Consider the following 19,193-nt stretch of genomic DNA (forward strand, 5'->3'; position numbering starts at 1 on the left):
AGTGCCTAAAGACCTTGGCCTGCACTTAAACACAATCAGCGCTGACAAGATTACCATGTGCCACTGCAGAAGGCCACCTTACTGGGATCTGCACACATTATTTGCTGATACATCACATAGTGCTATACACTTGGGAAGTGTCCGGCGTGTAATCCAATACAACAGCCAGCATAGTGATCTTGTTTGCTGTGTACTAATCTGGTTATGTTATAAATAATAATGGTCTTAATCAAGAGAGAAAAGTGGAGTATAAATAAATATAATAATATTATTGTCTTCTTTCCAGCAGCCTATTTCTAGTTGGAGCAGAGTTTGATTGTAGACTAAGGAGAAGGGTAGAGCATTCCTGGCAGAGCTTCATGTTCTCATCCTCTTACAGCATTGGCAAGTAGCTAAAAGTATTTGCTGGAGAAAATCCTTTTGTGAGATGTAAATATTGTTTTAGGTTTAGTCAGGAGCAGATATGATTGATGGTTTCTGGTTTTGTGATTTTGTTCATTTGCATCATTTTTTTGGCTCCAGAATTGTATTTTTCAGGTGCCATAGATACATACATCATAGCAATGATTCTCCAGAGTTTCAAGCAGAATTCCTTCCCAGCCATTTCTGGAGATACTTGGTATTTCCTGGTGGTTTTCTATCCAAGTATTAGCCGAATGCAGCCCTGCTTAGTTTCCAGATGCAGAGATCAATGTGTTTAGAGTGGTATGGTGGTTTTCAAAATTGTATGGGAGAAAGTGCTTTTATTTATTTCTTGAAATTTTGTACTGCCCAGTAGTTTAAGTTATCTAGAGCATCAAATTGTAGGACAGCTATACACTTGGAATTTTCCACCCCTATTCAGACTCAATTAAAATTAAAAAGTAGGAAGACTCTTGTAAGTCCCTTTAAGATAACTCTATCCTAGTCGTATTTCACCTCTTCATGTTCAGCATTATTTTTAAATTTTAATTATTACATTTGGCCCAGCCATAGGTTTTTAAGCGTCGTTGTGTTACTGTTAATGTTTATTGCTTATTTTCTGTTATGAGTTTTATTTTTATTGTTTTGTATTACTTGTTATTGTTTTTATTATTGATGTATTGTGGGCTCAGCCTCATGTATGCCGCACCGAGTCCCTTGGGGAGATGGTAGCGGGGTATAAATAAAGTTTCATTATTATTTATTTATTATTAAGATAAATCATTTTCATTTCCATATCTGAGCTGTAGTCTTTTAAAACTTAAGGCCGACTCAAACTAGTTAGATATGAAGACTCCTTTCTGTTTACTAATTTCTTAAACCGCTGAGCTGCTGAACTTGCTGACCGAAAGGTTGGTGGTTTGAATCTGGAGAGTGGGGTGAGCTCCTGCTGTTAGCCCCAGCTTCTGCCAACTTAGTATTTCAAAAACATGCAAATGTAAGTAGATCAATAGGTACTGCTTCTGCGAGAAAGTAACGGCGCTCCATGCAGTCATGCTGGTCACATGACCTTGGAGGTGTCTATGGACAACGCCGGCTCTTCGACTTAGAAATTTAGATGAGCAACATCCTTCAGAGTCGGATACGACTAGACTTAATGTCAAGGGGAAACCTTTACCTTTACCTTCTGCTTACTGAAACAGATGACGTGGCCGTTTCTTTGAAAATTGCTTTTTGGACAACGGGTCTGAGCACCAGGACTGCAGAATCCAGCACAAGGATTTTAAGATTTGTAGTCCAAAAGCAACATTGTCATGTCCTGAATGAATAGGCTACAAATGAAAGTGTGATGGTGGATTTAATTTCTTTTTCTGTAGCTGGGAAAGAGGACATATTTGTGTGTATTGCCTTTCCCAGTACTGGGTGTGTTTTTCAGTCTAAAACCTTAAACCACAAGAAATGGATAATTTTCTTATGCCTGAAAAAGAGGAAACAGAGATAGTTATATTTATACATCTGATGAGATAGCATTGTAGAAGATGGAGTGAGCTTCTTTTCTTCTGCTCCAGAGTCTAAAATGAGAACCAGTGGATTCAAATTACACAAAAAGAGATTCTGCCTAAACATTAAGAAGAAGTTCTTTATTGTAAGAGCTGCTCAACATTGGAAAGACTGCCTTCGGGTGTGGTGGATTCTCTGAAAATGGAAAGACGTTTTTTGAGGAATGCTTTAGTTGTGTTTTCCTTCATAGTCGGGGGTTGGACTCGGTGGCCCTTGTGGTCCCTTCCAGCTTTAATATCCTATTACGATGCCCAGGTGTCAGAGGGCCGCTGCCCCCCTGCTTCCATCCCTTCTTTCGCTTTCCCTCCCCTCATACCTTTTCTTCTTTCCTTTCTTTTCCTTCCTTCCCTCCTTTTTCTCTTGTCCCCCTTCCTCTCTCCCTCCCTTCTCCTTTGCTTTCTTTCCATTCTTTTCCCCTTCCTTCCTGCCTTCTTTCTTTTTTTCCTTCCTTCCTTCCTTCCTTCCTTCCTTCCTTCCTTCCTTCTCCTCCCTTTTTTCCCTTCTCCAGCAATGAGAGGGCCTACCTCAAAATATCACTATGGCAACATGGCTCACTTTGTGGCTCTTTCTTTTCTCCCTCCCTCCCTTCCCCTCATACACATGTCATCTTTCCCCTCCCCAGGTACATCACAGAGGGCCACTTTACCTAGAAACAGACAGTCCTTCATGTAGCAACAGCCAGCCCAAGGACATCACAGAGGGCCACTCTACCTAGCCTTTATGGGACAGACAGACATACACTGACTTTTATAGATGGTGCTTTGTGGGGGGAAAATGGGTGAAACAAGTATGGCATTTGGTACTGGTGGAAATATTAATCTCTGATATAGAAGACATAAGATATAAACAGAATAAGACAAAAGTTTTGCATCTTATGGTATACCTTAATAACCATGTTAACCCATCAAGTGGACTTAGCCATCCCCATTTAGTATGCAAGCCAACATTTGAAACATCAACAATGAAATGTGTTTCTAATATTTTTATCCTTGCTATGTTTTAGTAGATTTTTTGTATTTTATGATATTTTTTAGTTGCTGTTTTTTTTTTGTTTATTAAGTTTAATTATATTGTGTTATACTGTCGAACGTGTTTATCTTGATGTAATTGTCTATATGGTCCTGTCCAGCAACTGAATGTTTGCTTTATATGCAGGAAACCACTTTAGGGAGATAGAGTGGCATACAAATAAATTATTATTACTACTACTATTATTATTATTATAACATTTGAAAGGATTTGCTTCATTAAAAAATGAGAACATTTACACAAGACAAAGCTAATGTTGGCAGTATATGTCATCTTAGACCTGAATGTAGAAACCCAATTGTGATCATTGCATAATATTCATATTGTTTATATGTATGTATGTATGTATGTATATATGTATATGTATATATTTAAAAAATCAGATTAAACCCCCAAAGTGCTTTGTTGTTAACTTCTCTTTTGTTTTTGTGTTCCCCCTTCAGCCCCTGCTTCTGGACCCCGCATTGCCTTAAAGGGGGTCTGCAGCTGAGGGGGTGGAGGATATGCCTGGGAAGAAGTTTTCTCCACCCCCTCCGTGCCTGAGCAAGCTCCTGTGTGTTGGGAAACCTGTAGGACCCACTTCACTGCCACTTTGCAAGGACATTTGACTGTCCTGACATCCATATTAGTGCCTCTTCATTCTCCCAACTTTGGCTCTAATTTCTGCCTCCTTCACTTCCCGCACGTGCCAAATGCATCTTCACGAAACAGGTCAGCAGTGAAAGCCCCACATGGAAGGCTCTGGCCAGCGTCTGGTGCTGGGCATGAACAGGGGAGATGGGCGGCAGACACCTCCCGGGGAGTTGCGGACCCCCACGGAAGAAGGCGAAGAGCCAAGGACCCCTGTGCCTGAAGCCATCTGTGACAGCGGTGGGGATGTCAAGAGTCCTGAAAGGAAAGAAGAAGAAGAGGAGGAAGAAGAACTGGACCCCCGCATCCAGGTGAGATAGGTTTTGATCACGGCGTAGGAGTCTTGTTCAGCCCAATCACCATGTACAAATTCAGAAAGGTTTTTGGGGTGACGTGTAATGCCAGAGGGAACAGCTCAATCATATTTTATCTTATAGTGCTTGCTACCAATAATGGTGATGGTGGTTGTTGCTTTTGTTATTGTAATTTATTATTATTTATTTCCTGTATTTATACCCCACCCTTCTCAGGGCGACTTCACAAAGCACCATACGGTGTCATCATCATAAAACAATCAACAGTACATTGAATATTAAAAAAATATTAAAACAGGAGTTAAAACAATTAATTAACACACGCCTATTAAAAATCAGAATCCAAAATCCAGTCTGGGTCAAATCATTGCCATAAATGTTAAAATCTTCTTTTACTTGCTTGGTCCCACAGCCAGGTCTTGATTTTCCTTCTAAAAGACAAGTGGGAGGTGGCCACCCTGATGTCTCTGGGGAGAGCATTCCACAGGCGGGGGGCCACCGATGAGAAGGCCCTGTCTCTCATCCCCATCAGTTGCATTTTTGATGTAGGTGGGATCGAGAGTAGGGCCTCCCCAGATGATCCTAAGTTTCGTGATGGTTCGTACCAGAAGATACGTTCAGACAGGTTGTTGGTGGTGGTTGTTGCTGCTTATGTGTTTTGTTGTTGTTGTTGTTGTTGTTGTTGTTTGTGTCCCACTTTTCTTCCAGGACTAGGAGTTACAGCAGCTCACAATCTTACACACTTAAAAAACATTCTGCCATAAAACGTAAGTTTTCAGGGCTATTATGGCAATCCTAGGAGTGAGAGATCCTGTTATGAACAGCTCTACTCAAGATTTGCAAACTTAGTACCATGTGTTGCAGCAGATTTTTGGGGTTCTTTGTTTAGCAACAAGCAAACCCCCTTCTTCAACAGAAGCACTCCCCCCCCCCCCCCCCCGTTTAAAGAATATACAAAGACAACTTGTATCTTTCGTAGGAAGCTTTACACAGTAGTATTTACAAAAGTCTAGCAGATGTTCTTGACTCTCTTCAAACCTTTACACTCCCAATCAGTTCATACCTTCACAGTATTAGCTCTTCTCTCTGGTCTTCATTAATTCGTCAACTTCTCTGTATTTCCATCTCCAGCAGCGCAACACTCTGGACACATTGCAGCTTGTCAACATCTCCCTTCAATTGTGGTGCCCAGAACTGGACACAGTATTCCAGGTGTGGTCTGACCAAGGCAGAATAGAAGCGTTGCATGACTTCCCTGGATCTAGACACTAGACTCCTATTTACCTTCAGTTCCTTGGAGGAAAAATGGGACAGAAGTGTCACAAACAGATAAGGATAAGGAGCTGACACCAGATGGTACAGGAAAAGGGTGGAGATCAAACCAAAAGCACCAGCTTTACATTTAGGCTGAAACCAGGCCCACCTTGAAGATAGGTGATGGAAAACCACCTGTATGATATTCCATTGTCTCTGTTCAAAGTGTACCAATGGAAGCTTGGCTGTATTGCTTTTTTCTTTGCTTCCTTCATCTTCTTTCATCCCATGTTCTTGTTAACATAGTGAAACACAAAATGGAAATTCTTAAAACTGGCTGGAATCTGTCTGGCAGGTAGCTGCTCATAATTTCCCATCGCCAATTTGAAATTTTAAAAAATAGCATTCTCTCCTTCTCTTTCTGTATATTCATAACAGGGAGGGAGCTTTTTGGGCAGCACGTGGCCTTGCTGGTAGAACAATCCTGGGACCCTATGTCCAAAAGCCTGTCTTGTTCGTTGATGGGTATCATAGTTCTCCTTGTTTGTGGTTGGGCTGAGAAGGGGATACAAACATCAACAGATACACTGTCCAATGCCAAGTAGCCATTTGGGGAAAGTCCTGGCCGATTATTGTTTTTGAGCCTTGCTCTTCTGTCTTTCTGACCACAGGAGGAGCTGGAGCATCTCAACCAGGCCAATGAGGAGATAAATCGTGTGGAGCTGCAGCTGGATGTAAGGAAAAAGTGCACCAAACCCCTTTGCGTTATCTTTCTTTCCCTTGCTACCATGTTTTTTGGATTTTTTTGTTTTGTTTTGTTCAGGGGTAGTGAGCGAGATGCATGCATATGTATTGAGAGTGTGTGTAGGCAGGGAACAGTCACTTATTGTCAGAAATATTAAAAATTAAGTAGGTATTTTAAATTACCAAAATGTGAGTCAAGCACTGAAAGGGTTAAATGGATGCAACGACTCAGCAAAAACTGTAGTTCAATATAAGCAGGTGTGCCTGTTGCTTAGTAACGTCTTAGTCTGAGAGAGCTCTCTGTGTGAGAGAAGCCCTCAGTGGGAAAATAGGTCTCAATGGTTGTAGGCCTCACTGTGGGAGAAAGGCCTCAGAGTGTGTGGTAAGCATCAGTATGAGGCCTCATGTAATTATTGCTTGTATTGTTGTGTTTGGGCTTGGCCTCATGTAAGCCGCACCGAGTCCCATGGGGAGATGGTAGCGGGGTACAAATAAAGTGTTGTTGTTATTATTATTATTATTATTATTATTATTATTATTATTATTATGTGTGATGCTCCGGTGAATTTTGTGTCATGGAAACCTTGTTCTTGTAAATAGTGCAACCATATTATTTTGCTATAAAGAAAAGCCTCCTACGGAAGAGATAACATTGGTCTCTGTGTTTTTTGTTCTTTTTATCACTTTTGGCTGCTGGTGCTGGGTCATGCTGCTAGTGATAGGTTGCTCTGCTGTACATTTGTGAGGAGGGTCTTTTGTTGATAAGCCCACTCACTCAACATTTTCCATATGGTGACAAGAGTGCTGGGCACAGGGATAGGAAATATTGTTGTCTTGGAAGCATGGCCTAATAGTGGGGGAAAATCTGCTCCTATTCCTCTTTGGGTAGGAAGGTGGGTTGGCTGATGTCTTGATCCCTATTCATTATTAGCTCTGGCTTGAGAGGGGCAGCAGTGACGGTAAAGTGGGGGTGTCATTTAAATCTCTCTTGGAAGGGAATTTCTAAATCTGGGAGTAGCCATCGAGAAGACCATCTCAGGAGTATGAAGGAGATGGGACAGAGAGAAGGGCTTCTCCAGCGTTTCTCAAAACATGAGCAGGTTTTTATGTGAGAATACAGTTTTTCAGATAGGCTTTTAGGTTTCCTATGCTATGAACTGAATGGGGAAATAAGGAGAGTGGTGTTGTTGGGTTCTGTTCTGTTTTGACTGTTCTCCTGAGGCAGTTTGTGCCCTTGATTCCCACAGGAAGCCCGTACCACCTACCGGAGGATCTTGTCTGAATCTGCCAGGAAGCTGAATGCACAGGGCTCCCAGCTGGGGAACTGCATTGAGAAAGCCCGTCCTTATTATGAGGCCAGGCGCTTGGCCAAGGAGGTAATAATGTCTCTTTGCTTTCGTTGTGTTCTGCTGCTGAGACTCTTACTGTCCCTGGTTTGTCTTAGAGCAGGAAACATTAAAGGATTAGAGCTGGGCTTCGTGATTGTGCTGGGACCATTTTGTGTAAGAGACTCAGAAAAAAGCAGCCATTGGGATTCTGAAGTGACTGCTGAAAAGCAACAGTCATTCTTGTAGCTAAGCCTTCTTGTTTTCAGTAATGTTCCTAAGCTCTGGTTAGGGAAAGGAGGGTTGCGTTTAGTGCCAGAAAACAATCCGTCCCTCTATAACACCAAAATTAAAGTCCAACTGCAGTGCCCTTGAAGATAAAATGACACCAGGGTTGCAGTAGGTTTGTGCAGAGCTTCAGCAGAGAGGAAAATAAACAGCTTTATCCAGATATAGCAGAAAATATACTCCTTCAGCATACAAAATAAAATATAGCTTAGTTCATTGACCTCCTTACTAAATAAATGGTCCTTTCCAAAGAATATTGTATTAACAATCTGCAGGAGAAAAAAAACAACAGAGCTTGACGCTCTCAACAGCAATTTGTACAGAGCTCCCAATGATATACTCAAACCTCTTTAGTTACACCCTGTTGATTGCAGCAAGATACATTTATTTATTTATTTATTTATGACATTTATATGCCGCCCTTCTCACCCCAAAGGGGACTCAGAGTGGCTTACAAGGTATGCAATAGATCATATTATTAGCATAGTACAATAGTACAATATCAGTATTATATATTACTATATCATTATATTGTAATATTATTAGTAATATTACATGTAATATAAAAATATAATTATAATATTGTATTACTATTATTAGTATTATATTGTATTACATTATAATATAAATATTATATGTATATACAATAGATTATTATTATTATTATTATTATTATTATTAACTTTATTTGTACCCCGCTAGCATCTCCCGCAGGACTCGATGCGGCTTACACGGGCCGAAGCCACAAAACACAATACAATAGAAAACATAACACAACAATAAACAAGCAAATCAAACAATTAAGCAAAATAACCACAATGACAATACATCAAGACACTATTAAAACTGGTTCGGCCAGCGCAATGGGGTACAGGGTTAAAAGTGCTGAGATGGCAGGAGGAACGTGGGATTAAGTGCGGTGTGCAGCAACATTAGTTGTGCTAAAGTGCATCTAGGACTTGGGATGGGGATTCCTAATCTGCGAAGGCACATCGGAACAGCCAAGTTTTTAGGTTCCTTCTGAAAACTGCCAGAGTAGGGGCCTGACGAAGCTCTTTTGGAAGGGCATTCCAAAGTCGGGGGGCCGCCACAGAGAAGGCCCTGTCTCGCGTCCCCACCAAGCGCGCTTGCGACGTAGGTGGGATCACGAGCAGGGCCTCCCCAGATGACCGGAGTGAGCGTGTGGGTTCGTAGATGGAAATGCGGTCACACAGGTAGGGTGGTCCCAAACCGTTCAGGGCTTTGTAGGTGAGCACCTGCACCTTGAATTGGGCTCGGAAAATAAATGGCAGCCAGTGGAGCTCCTTGAACAAGAGGGTTGACCTCTCTTGGTAATGAGCTCCAGTTAGCATCCTGGCTGCTGCCCGCTGGACCAATTGTAGTTTCCGAGCCGTCTTCAAGGGCAGCCCCACGTAGAGCGCATTGCAGTAGTCCATTCTAGAGGTGACCAAGGCGTGGACCACCCCGGCCAGATCTGCCTTCACGAGGTACGGTCGCAGCTGGCGCACAAGTCTCAGTTGTGCAAAGGCCCTCCCGGATACCGCCGACACCTGAGCCTCAAGTGTAAGCGAAGAATCCAGGAGGACACCCAAACTGCGGACCTGTGGCTTCAGGGGGAGTGTAACCCCGTCCAACACAGGTTGCCACCCTATACCCCGATCCGGTTTACGATCGACCAGGAGGACCTCTGTCTTGTCGGGATTGATCTTCAGCTTGTTCTTCCTCATCCAGATCGACACAGCGGCCAGGCACTCGTCCAGCACCCGAGAAGCCTCCTTGGAATTAGGTGGAAAGGAGTAGTAGAGTTGTGCGTCATCCGCATAGAGATGGCACCCAACTCCAAAACTCCGGATGACCTCTCCCAGCGGTTTCATGTAGATGTTGAAGAGCATGGGCGACAAGATAGATCCTTGCGGGACCCCACAGGTCAAAGGCCAGGGGTCCGAGCAGGCGTCTCCCAGCTTCACCATCTGGGTGCGTCCCCCCAGGAAGGACCGGAGCCACGACAGAACCGTGCCCCCAAGGTCCATCCCGGAGAGACGACCCAGAAGGATACCATGATCGATGGTATCGAAAGCCGCTGAGATGTCCAGGAGAACCAACAGGGTCACACTCCCCCTGTCCAGCTCTCTGCGGAGGTCATCCACCAAGGCGACCAAGGCTGTCTCGGTGCCATGGCCAGGCCTGAAACCAGACTGTGCCTGATCTAGGTAGTTGGTATCGTCTAGGAAGCCCTGGAGCTGCGAGGCGACCACCCGCTCCAGCACCTTGCCCAGAAAGGGGAGGTTGGAGATCGGTCTGTAGTTACTCAGCACCGTGGAGTCAAGGGAAGCTTTTTTGAGGAGTGGACGAACCACTGCCTGTTTCAAACCAGATGGAAAAATCCCTTGCTCCAACGATGCATTGATAATCAATACAAACCAGTCAACCAACCCCTCCCTGGCTGATTTAATGAGCCAAGATGGGCATGGGTCTAGAGATGAGGTGGTCGCTCTAACAGCCCCAAGAATCTCCTCCACGGTTTCAGGAAGAACAAGCCTAAAAGAATCCCACAAAATTGGACAAGCAGGTACCTCCGTCACCTCTTCAGGCACTGCGATGGAATTGGAGTCGAGCTCGAGGCGTATCTGGGCGACTTTATCTGCAAAATGGTGTGCGAAATCGCGACACCGAGCTGCGGGGTCGTCAGGGACATCCTCCACCGCAGGTGGGTGGAGGAGTTCTCCCACGACCTGAAACAGCTCCGATGATCTATTTGCTGCCGATGCTATACGAGCGGTCGTGAATGACTTCCTGGCCGCCCGTATGGCCACGGAGTATGCCTTAAGAGAGGCTCTAGCCCGTGTTCGATCAGATACATCTCGAGATTTCCTCCATTTGCGCTCTAGCCCCCTTCTCGTGTGCTTCATCACAGCCAGCTCCTCGGTGAACCAAGGAGATGGCCTGTCACGACGCAACGAGATGGGGCGTTCGGGTGCGATCATATCTAACGCCCTGGCCATCTCCCCGTTATAGAGAGTTACCAAGGCGTCGATAGAATCGCCAGGCTCCAAGGCAGGAAGAACCCTAAGATTCCTCAGGAATCCATCCGGATCCATCAGTCTCCTAGGGCGGACCATCTTAATTTGTCCTCCACCCCTGCGGAGGTTTAGGGTCGCAGTAAGTCTAAATGTGATCAGATGATGGTCAGACCATGACACTGGAAGGATGTTTTGATCTTCCACTCTGATCAATTCGTTGTCCGCCACAAAGACAAGGTCGAGAGTGTGCCCAGCTTGATGCGTGGGGCCGGATATTATCTTATTAGCATAGTACAATATCAGTATTATATATTACTATATTGTACTATACCATTATATTGTAATATTATTAGTAATATTACATAATTATAATATTGTATTATTATTAGTATCATATTGTATTACATTATAATATTATAGATATTATATTATATTACATTATTATTAGTAGTAAAGCACCGGAGACAAGATGGAACTGTCTTCTCTCTTCACTTTGGATCAGATAAGCACTTGCATCTATTGATCCATGCAACACACCTGCATGTGGACCTTCCTTACTTTACACATAGATCTACCTTAACCTTGTGGTTGATCCTTGCAAAAACTCACCCAGATTTCTGTATACCTTAACAAGGGGGAGTGTGACAAAGAACCAAGGCCCCTTCCACACTGCTGAATAAAATCCCACATTATCTGCTTTGAACTGGAATATATGGCAGTGTGGACTCAGATATCCCAGTTCAGAGCAGATATTGTGGGATTTTCTGCCTTGATATAATGGAATATATGGCTGTGTGGAAGGGCCCCAAGACACCTGGCTTGTTTTCCCAGTTTCCTGAAGGGAATGTAAAACATTAACCATTCCACTCTCCTTCCCTATCTTGCAGGCCCAGCAGGAAACCCAGAAGGCTGCACTTCGGTACGAGCGAGCCGTGAGCATGCACAATGCGGCCCGCGAGATGGTTTTTGTGGCTGAGCAGGGAGTCATGGCAGACAAGAACCGCCTGGATCCCACGTGGCAGGAGATGCTCAACCATGCAACCTGCAAGGTGAAATTCCCCTCTCTTTAGCATTCTGTTATAATACAGATTGTTTTGGCTTTAGGGCATGACCACCACAAATGGAGAAAGGTTCCTTCTTTTTACTGACATTTCTAATAAACGTTTTAAAAATTTGGTTTCATCTTTGGTAGTCTCTCCGGTGTCATGTACCATCTGTACATCATCTTGTAGAAATTTTATCCTAGTCCATAACATCTTGTAAATTTAATCTATGTTTTCCACATCTGTTCCCACTTGTCTCAATGAATATTATGATCATTGAATCATATAATCTTTAATCAGATATTCTGTATCTAATTTTATTAATATTTTATACACTTGAAAAAAGAATTCCCATAGACTGGAAAAAAATTATCCATTTTGTTATATTTCCAAATTGATGCCTATCTTCTCGTCCATTGTAGTTGTCTATATATTTTTTTCTTGTCAGGAATGACTTGAGAAACTGCAAGTTGCTTCTGGTATGAGGGAATTGACCGTCTGCAAGGACATTGCCCAGGGGGACACCTGGATGTTTGATTTTTTTACCATTCTTGTGGGAGGCTTCTCTCATGTGCCCGCATGGGGAGCTGGACCTGTCAGAGGGAGCTCAACCCGCTCTCCTCAGATTTGAACCGCTGACCTGTCAGTCAGCAGTCCTGCCAGCACAAGGGTATTACCCATTGCGGCACTGGGGGCTCTGTTGTCTATATTGAAACCATGTAAATTGTATTCCCTCTTCTTGTAGTTTCCTTGTTTTTAAAAAGTGAACTTCATTTTATTGTCTAGTTAATACCTGCTTATAGACGGTCCATTGGTCTCGACGCATTTGTGTCTGATGGAAGGCTTCTTTGGTTGAAGTCCACAGAGGTATTTTTGAATATAATCTTGGTTTGTACTTTTCCCACCTTTGTCCTTTAGGTGAATGAGGCCGAGGAAGAGCGGTTGCGCAGCGAACGGGAGCATCAGCGTGTCACCCAGCTCTGCCAGCAAGCTGAAGCCAAGGTGCAGTCACTGCAGAAGTCCCTGAAGCGTGTCATTGTGAAGAGCAAGCCTTACTTTGAGCTGAAGGCTCAGTTCAACCAAATCCTTGAGGTAAGGCCACTGACCTTGTCCTGATTCCTTTGACCACTTCCCTCCTCTAATGGGCAGTAGCCGTGGAGCGTTTTTCCACCACTAGAACCCAATCTGTGTGGATCCCAGCTAATTTTCCACGATAGCTCAATATTCCTAACATAAAATCATAAAGTTGGAGGATACCCCAAGAGCCATCCAGTCCAACCCTGTCCTGCTATACAGAAACACACAATCAAAGCACCACTGACACATAATAATAATAATAATAGTAATAATAATAATAATAATAATAATAATAATAATAATGACAATACTTTATTTATATTCTGCTCTTCTCCCCGAGGGGACTCAAAGTGGATTACAGTATATACACAGACACAGAAAAACATTCAATGCCTTGTTACAAATGCTTTTTACTTACTTAGTTGACTCCTAAGTCTGGTGTCTTGGCGGTGGGTTCGTAGGTGGCTGTGGAGCCCTATTCTTGATCCACATGTTCTCCCACAGTGAGGACATTGGTTTCCAGGTGGAAGGCAGTTCTGTTTAGGGTTGGCTTGATGCATCTTCTTCTTAGCACATTTCTCCCTTTCACCCTCTATTCAAATTCTGCAGCACTGCTGGTCGCAGCTAACCTCCAGTTAGAGTGCTCAAGGGCCAGGGCTTCCAAGTTCTCGGAGTCTCTCTGCCACAGTTTTTAAGTTTGGCTTTAAGCCCATCTTTAAATCTCTTTTCCTGTCCACCAACATTACGTTTCCCTTCTTGAGTTGGGAGACAGTGATTCGGACAACATGGCCAAATGACATACAGTGAGACACAAATACACAGACAAAGGAAAAGACTTCTCCTTTCATTTCCGGCTCGGAAGCGGTGCTCATCTCCATCTCAGGGGGAGGTGTTCTTTCTCCATTTCCAAGCTGAGGAGCCTGCGTCCATATACACCTTCTGGTCATGTGGCCGGCATGATTGCTACCACCGAAACAGTACCTATTTCTCTACTCACATTTACATGTTTTCAAACTGCTAGGTTGACAGGAGCTAGGACTAATAGTGGGAGCTAACCCCATCCTGCAGATTTGAACTGCCAACCTTCAGGTCAGCAGTTCAGCAACACAAAAGTTTAATCCAAGGCAGCATATTCCACTATTGAACAGTAACTATTTTAGGAGCCCCCCCCCCCCCCCCAATGTTTTGGTGGAACCTCTCTTTCTGTAGTTTTAATCCATTGCTCCATGTCCTGGTTTTCAGAGCAGCAGCAAACAAGCTCACCTCCTCAATGGGACAGCCTTAAGAATTGATGAAATCCATGGTCAGTGAAGTGGAGGGAGGAGATAAGGCCACAGTAACCCAGACAGTCAAAGCTGTAACCCAACGTCCTGTTAATGTTCCATAAATATCCACATATGGAGATATGCTAGGCCCTCACTACACACTCTGGCATGTATTTTTTTTTATAATGTCAGAAGTGACTTGAGAACATACTGCAAGTCGCTTCTGATGTGAGAGAATTGGCCGCCTACAGAGATGTTGCCCAGGGGACGCCCTGATGTGTTACCATCCTGCTGGGAGGCTTCTCTCATGTCCCCGCAAGCTAGCGCTGACAGATGGGAGCTCACCCCATCTTGTGGATTTGAACTGGCACCCTTCAAGTTAGCAAGTTAGCAACCCACCCCTCAGGTCAGCAGTCCAGCCGGCACAAGGGTTTAACCCATTGCACCACTACGGCTCTTAGTTCTGTGATGTATTATAGGAATGCTGCGCAATTTGTCAATGACTTGAGGCCCTTCCAGATAGGCTCTATATCCCAGGATTTGATCCCAGCTTTTCTGTTTATCCCAGATTGTCTGGCAGTGTGGACTCATTCATATAATCCAGTTTGAAGCAGAAAACTTGGGATCAGATCCTGGGATATAGGGCCTGTCTAAAAGTGCCCTTGGTGTCAATACACAGTGCACACATGCAATATGCAGTTCTGCTTCTGCTGCTGTAATTGATCTGTAGTGCAGTGGTGAATAAGTTGCTTCATTAACTTACTCAGGTTACTAACAGGATATTACCCAAAATATGTTTTCATTTATGACTTTGTCAGTTTTTGAGCTGTGTTTGTTTTAATTTTTGTAAGCTGCCATGAGCCTCAGAATGGAGAAAAGGTGAGATATACACGAGTAAATAACTGCCATAGCAGCCTCCCAGGTCAGAACGTAGAAGTAGTTTACCTTTGGTGACTAGAGCTTCCAGCCTCCCCAGCCAATATCTCTCTTATTTGCGTGTTATAGTTCAAAATGTAACTTTCCCCAACTCTCCTTGTGTTCCATATTTGAATATAGAATTGGAATATGGTATGACCCCTGTAACTGTGAAATCAGTATCCATATCATCAGCTATGCTCATCTATCAAAATATGCCCTCCCTGTGAATTTTCTATGTCCCTCAGTCAATTTAATGACATGGCAAAACTCTCAATGATCTTGTCCCAACAAGCTAGAGCTGACAGACGGGAGCTCACCCCAAGTTGCTTCTAGTGTGAGAGAAGTGACTGTCTGCAGAGACATTGCTCAGGGGACGCCCGGATGTTTTACCATCCTGTGAGAGGCTTCTCTCATATCCCCACATGGGAAGCTGGAGCTGACAGATGGGAGCTCATCCCGTTCCCTGGATTAAAACCCGGCACAAGGGTTTAACTCATTGCGCCACTGCAGTCAAAATGTAAACTGTTAAATGCATTCAAATGCTGCTGTTAACTAACGCAGTCAATTGCCTTGTTAATTACTAGTCAAGCAGAAACCTTGGTTTTGCAAGAATTTCAAAGCATGGCCTCAGTCAGTTGGAGCAAGAGGCCTTTGAGTTGCTTCTTCTGCTGCCGCCAGTGCTACTGGAGTAAGTTAATTTACCTTTATGGGTTCCTGAGTTGATTTGGAATGGAAGGATTATTCTGTAATGAATTAAAATCACTCCATAATGGATTTAATTTAATTTATAATTAATTTTGATCCTAGATGAATTAGAAAGAATACAATAATGCATTAAAATGTTAATCTTTTGTAATAACTATTAATTACTTTGTGGGTTTGGGGACTTTACTGCTTAATAAATAATGGCTTATTTTAATAAAAATTATGTTTTATATATTTCTAATTTTCCTGTTCGAATACACTTCTTCCTGATTGGTGCCTGCTTTTGTCAAATCAGTCCCTGTTGAGTATGCAGCCTTTAAGCAGTCAGCAAACTGGAGATGTATTCATGTGCCCTGCAGAAGTTGGTTTAAGCATTCAACTTCTCAACCCACCAAGTCCCCCAGGCAATGCGCATTTGCTCAAAACACTCTAAATGTTAGATTAATAACTAAAAATCAATTAAATTAAATTCAGTCTCCTCCTTAAGAAACTAGACAAAATATGCATTTAATAATATACTTTGTTTATATTCCGCTCTATCTCCCCAAGGGGACTTAAGAGTGGATTACAGACTACATATATGGTAAACATTCAATGCTATTACACAATTAACAACAAAAACAGACAGTACATAGACAGAGACAAGGCTTCCCACTTTTTTTATCTCCAGCATCTGGAGGCTGTGCTCGATTCGGCCCTGGGAAGGTGCTGTTGTGTCATTTTCCACACCGAGGAAGCAGTTGCCCATAGACGCCTTCCTGATTGAATTTGCTGGCATGTTTTCAGGGGAACTTTTTACCTCCCCTTTAAAGCAATACCTATATATCTATTCAAACTGCTAGGTTGGCAGAAGCTGGGGCTAACAGCGGGAACTCACCCTGCCCCCCGGATTTGAACTGCTGACCTTTTGGTCGGCAAGTTCAGCAGCTCACTGGTTTAACCCACTGTGCCACCGGGGGCTCATATGTATTGTTACAGTAAAAATCCCTAAGAGAATTGGCCCATGCTTGCTATATTGACAATGATTATAATAGGCTTTTGTACCTCTATCTTTGCTGTTTAGGAGCACAAGGCCCGGGTGACATCCCTGGAGCAGCAGGTCTCTCAGGCTAAGATGCGCTACTCAGTGGCTTTGAGGAATCTGGAGCAGATCAGCGAGCAGATCCACGCCCGACGGCTCCAGCGCCTAGTTGGGCGCAGGGCTTCCCCGGTGGGGGCGGAGGCCAGCCCGGCCCTGCTGTACGGCAGCGCCGCGCTCCCTCCGGAGCCGACCTCCTCTTCCGACACCCTCTCGGTGCTCAGCTTCCAGACCATTGCTTCCGACCTGCAGAAGTTCGACTCGGTGGAGCACTTGCTGGGTCTCTCCGATGCCGCCAGCCTCAACAGCGACGAGCTGGAGGAACGGGAGCAGCGCCGCAGTGCCCAGACACACCCCTTCAAGCACCACCGCAGCATCAGCCTCTGACGTCCCTCTCCTCCCCCTGACCCTCTTGCAATCCCTTTAACTCTGGTCCTTCTGGGTATTTGGGACCAGAGGCCCGAGTAGTAGTTACAAGGGGGAGGCGGTTTGTGGAGTGCATGGGTTATGTAGCAACATTGGGCCTTGCCCGTCTGACATGTAGCCTGCAAGTGGATGGTTTCCTCTCTGTGTGTAGCCCCTTACTCCCTGCCCTACAAGCACAACGGGGCTCATCCATGCTCCCATTGCTTGAAGACTTCGGCATTTTTTGTCCCGTTGTTCTTGGTCCATCAGGCCATCGTTCCCCCACTTTCCCCCCAGCATGCACCTGTTTCCTGGGAGTGTTACATGCTGGAAGTGCTTCTGCAGCCCTGCCTTATTGGTAAAACCATCCTTTTGACCTCCTGGGAGGCAAAGAATGGTGAAGGGGAGGTTTTAGATGGTTGTTTTGTAGTGGTGGGCTGGAAATCCAGAAAAAGAAGAGATGTTATTGTATGCTCCCTTGCTGCTATCACTGCATTGTAGAGACCCTTCCCACACCGCTTTCATTGAATTGCTAACCCAGGCTATACAATATGGCCTTTTTAAATGGAACTCTGGCGCCCCTACCGGGCTACTTTGAACACACTACTCTTTTATTCTCAGAGGCATGTCCTTTGTCCCTCTCTAGCGACAGATTTTCTATATAGGATGGCAGCTGCCTGCCTCTTTATAGCTTCGTCGAGCCGAAGACCCGCTCTCACGTCTTAGAAGAGCCAGAGCTACGAAGAGGCTGGCATCTTGAAGGTGCCTTTCAACACTACCAGAAGAGAAGGACGCACAGCAAGAAGCTGGTTCTGTTTGGGATGACAGACTTCCCTCTCTGTGGGTTTCAACCTCTCAGCACATCCCAGTTTTACACTCGTGCTGCTTGGGATGTCATTTGCACTAAGAGGTGGCAAAAGATGGAGCTGGGAAGTTTCTCCCTACGCTCCCAGCAATCTCCCCAGCCCTTGTCTCTCCCAGCATTTTGTGTGGGGTGGCAATCTAAACAGATTTGCTGGTCACTGGCTGTGATGAGAGCCCGTCGCCGGTTCGAGGCAGCCTGATAGCAACTCTGTATGTGTGTGTGCGTATTTGTATGACTGGCTTCTGCTGTGTATTTTATTTAAAGTAAAGTTTATGCCCTATGGAATATTTTTTGCTTCTCTCCATCTTTATTCTCTCTCAGACTGCTTTTGAAATTGAAGTTTTCCTTGGGTAGACTTGACAAGTTTGGATGTGATGTTTTTTCACATAGATCACAAGCTGGAAAGCAGAATCAGCACCCCCTTCTTTGGCAGGATTTCCACGAGATTGTCAATATTGGCACAGACTCACCTCTTCTCCCCTCTCTCCCTAGATTTCGCTTCACTATTGTTATGCCCACAGAAGACTCTTCTAGATCATGATGGAGGGCGTAATGGCCTTCCAATATTATTCCAGGAAAAAAAGATAATTAAATGCACAAAAATAATGATAATTAAATGCACAACCTGTTGTATTTCAAGTCCAGGCTGTACAGTAAACACAGCTCAACAAACAGACAGAATGGCCTTTCCAAGTTAGATGAACCGATTATAATGGAGAATTAGACAAAGTTACAAAAGCCAAGATGGGTTGTTTTTGCCTTCCTCTGACACTGAGAGTATGACTTGCCCAAGGTTGCCCAGTGGGCTTTCAAAGCCCAGCAGGGATTCAGAGTATCCCATGTTGTAGTCCAACCTCAAATCATTCTTCTGGTGTAGCAGCCAGTATTATTTGTCTTGAAATATGGAAGCTTCCACAGAAACCTACAGATCCACAACTGCAGCTGCTACAATAGGACATCCCCGATGAATGTGGGTCAGTATCAACACTTTCTGGAGTCAAATGGCATCTGGAAGAGTTTACCTTTCAAGGCAAGGTTTCAGATGTTTCCGAAGCCTCGTCTTTGGATAACATAATGTCTTGTGAATAGTGGGCTTCACCCTACATACGGTCTAGGAAGATGCAAAGTTAAGAGGGGAGAGTGTGAAATTGTTCCTTTTTTCCTTAATCATTTGATACACATTGCTTGATGTGGGAGAAAGTAGTTCCTTTTGGGCTAGCACTTTTCTCCAGGGTGAAACCAGGTAGCCGAACCAATATTTACAGTGCAGA

The 19,193-nt window shown here is 44.1% G+C and overlaps 1 protein-coding gene across 1 annotated transcript in view; it reads left to right on the forward strand.

Moving 5' to 3' along the window:
- Positions 1-18,207, forward strand: part of SH3BP5L (SH3 binding domain protein 5 like) — a 22,170-nt gene extending 3,963 nt beyond the window's left edge. Inside the window, exons 2-7 of the mRNA XM_060759297.2 lie at positions 3,435-3,932; positions 5,861-5,923; positions 7,181-7,309; positions 11,454-11,615; positions 12,528-12,701; positions 16,638-18,207. Of these exons, the coding sequence (XP_060615280.2) occupies positions 3,723-3,932; positions 5,861-5,923; positions 7,181-7,309; positions 11,454-11,615; positions 12,528-12,701; positions 16,638-17,039 (1,140 nt within the window). The 5' untranslated portion in view covers positions 3,435-3,722 and the 3' untranslated portion in view covers positions 17,040-18,207. The remainder of the gene's footprint in view (positions 1-3,434; positions 3,933-5,860; positions 5,924-7,180; positions 7,310-11,453; positions 11,616-12,527; positions 12,702-16,637) is intronic.
- Positions 18,208-19,193: the final 986 nt, after the last annotated feature.

This window comes from Anolis sagrei, chromosome 2 (genome assembly GCF_037176765.1).
Source record: "Anolis sagrei isolate rAnoSag1 chromosome 2, rAnoSag1.mat, whole genome shotgun sequence".
NCBI lineage: Eukaryota > Metazoa > Chordata > Lepidosauria > Squamata > Dactyloidae > Anolis > Anolis sagrei.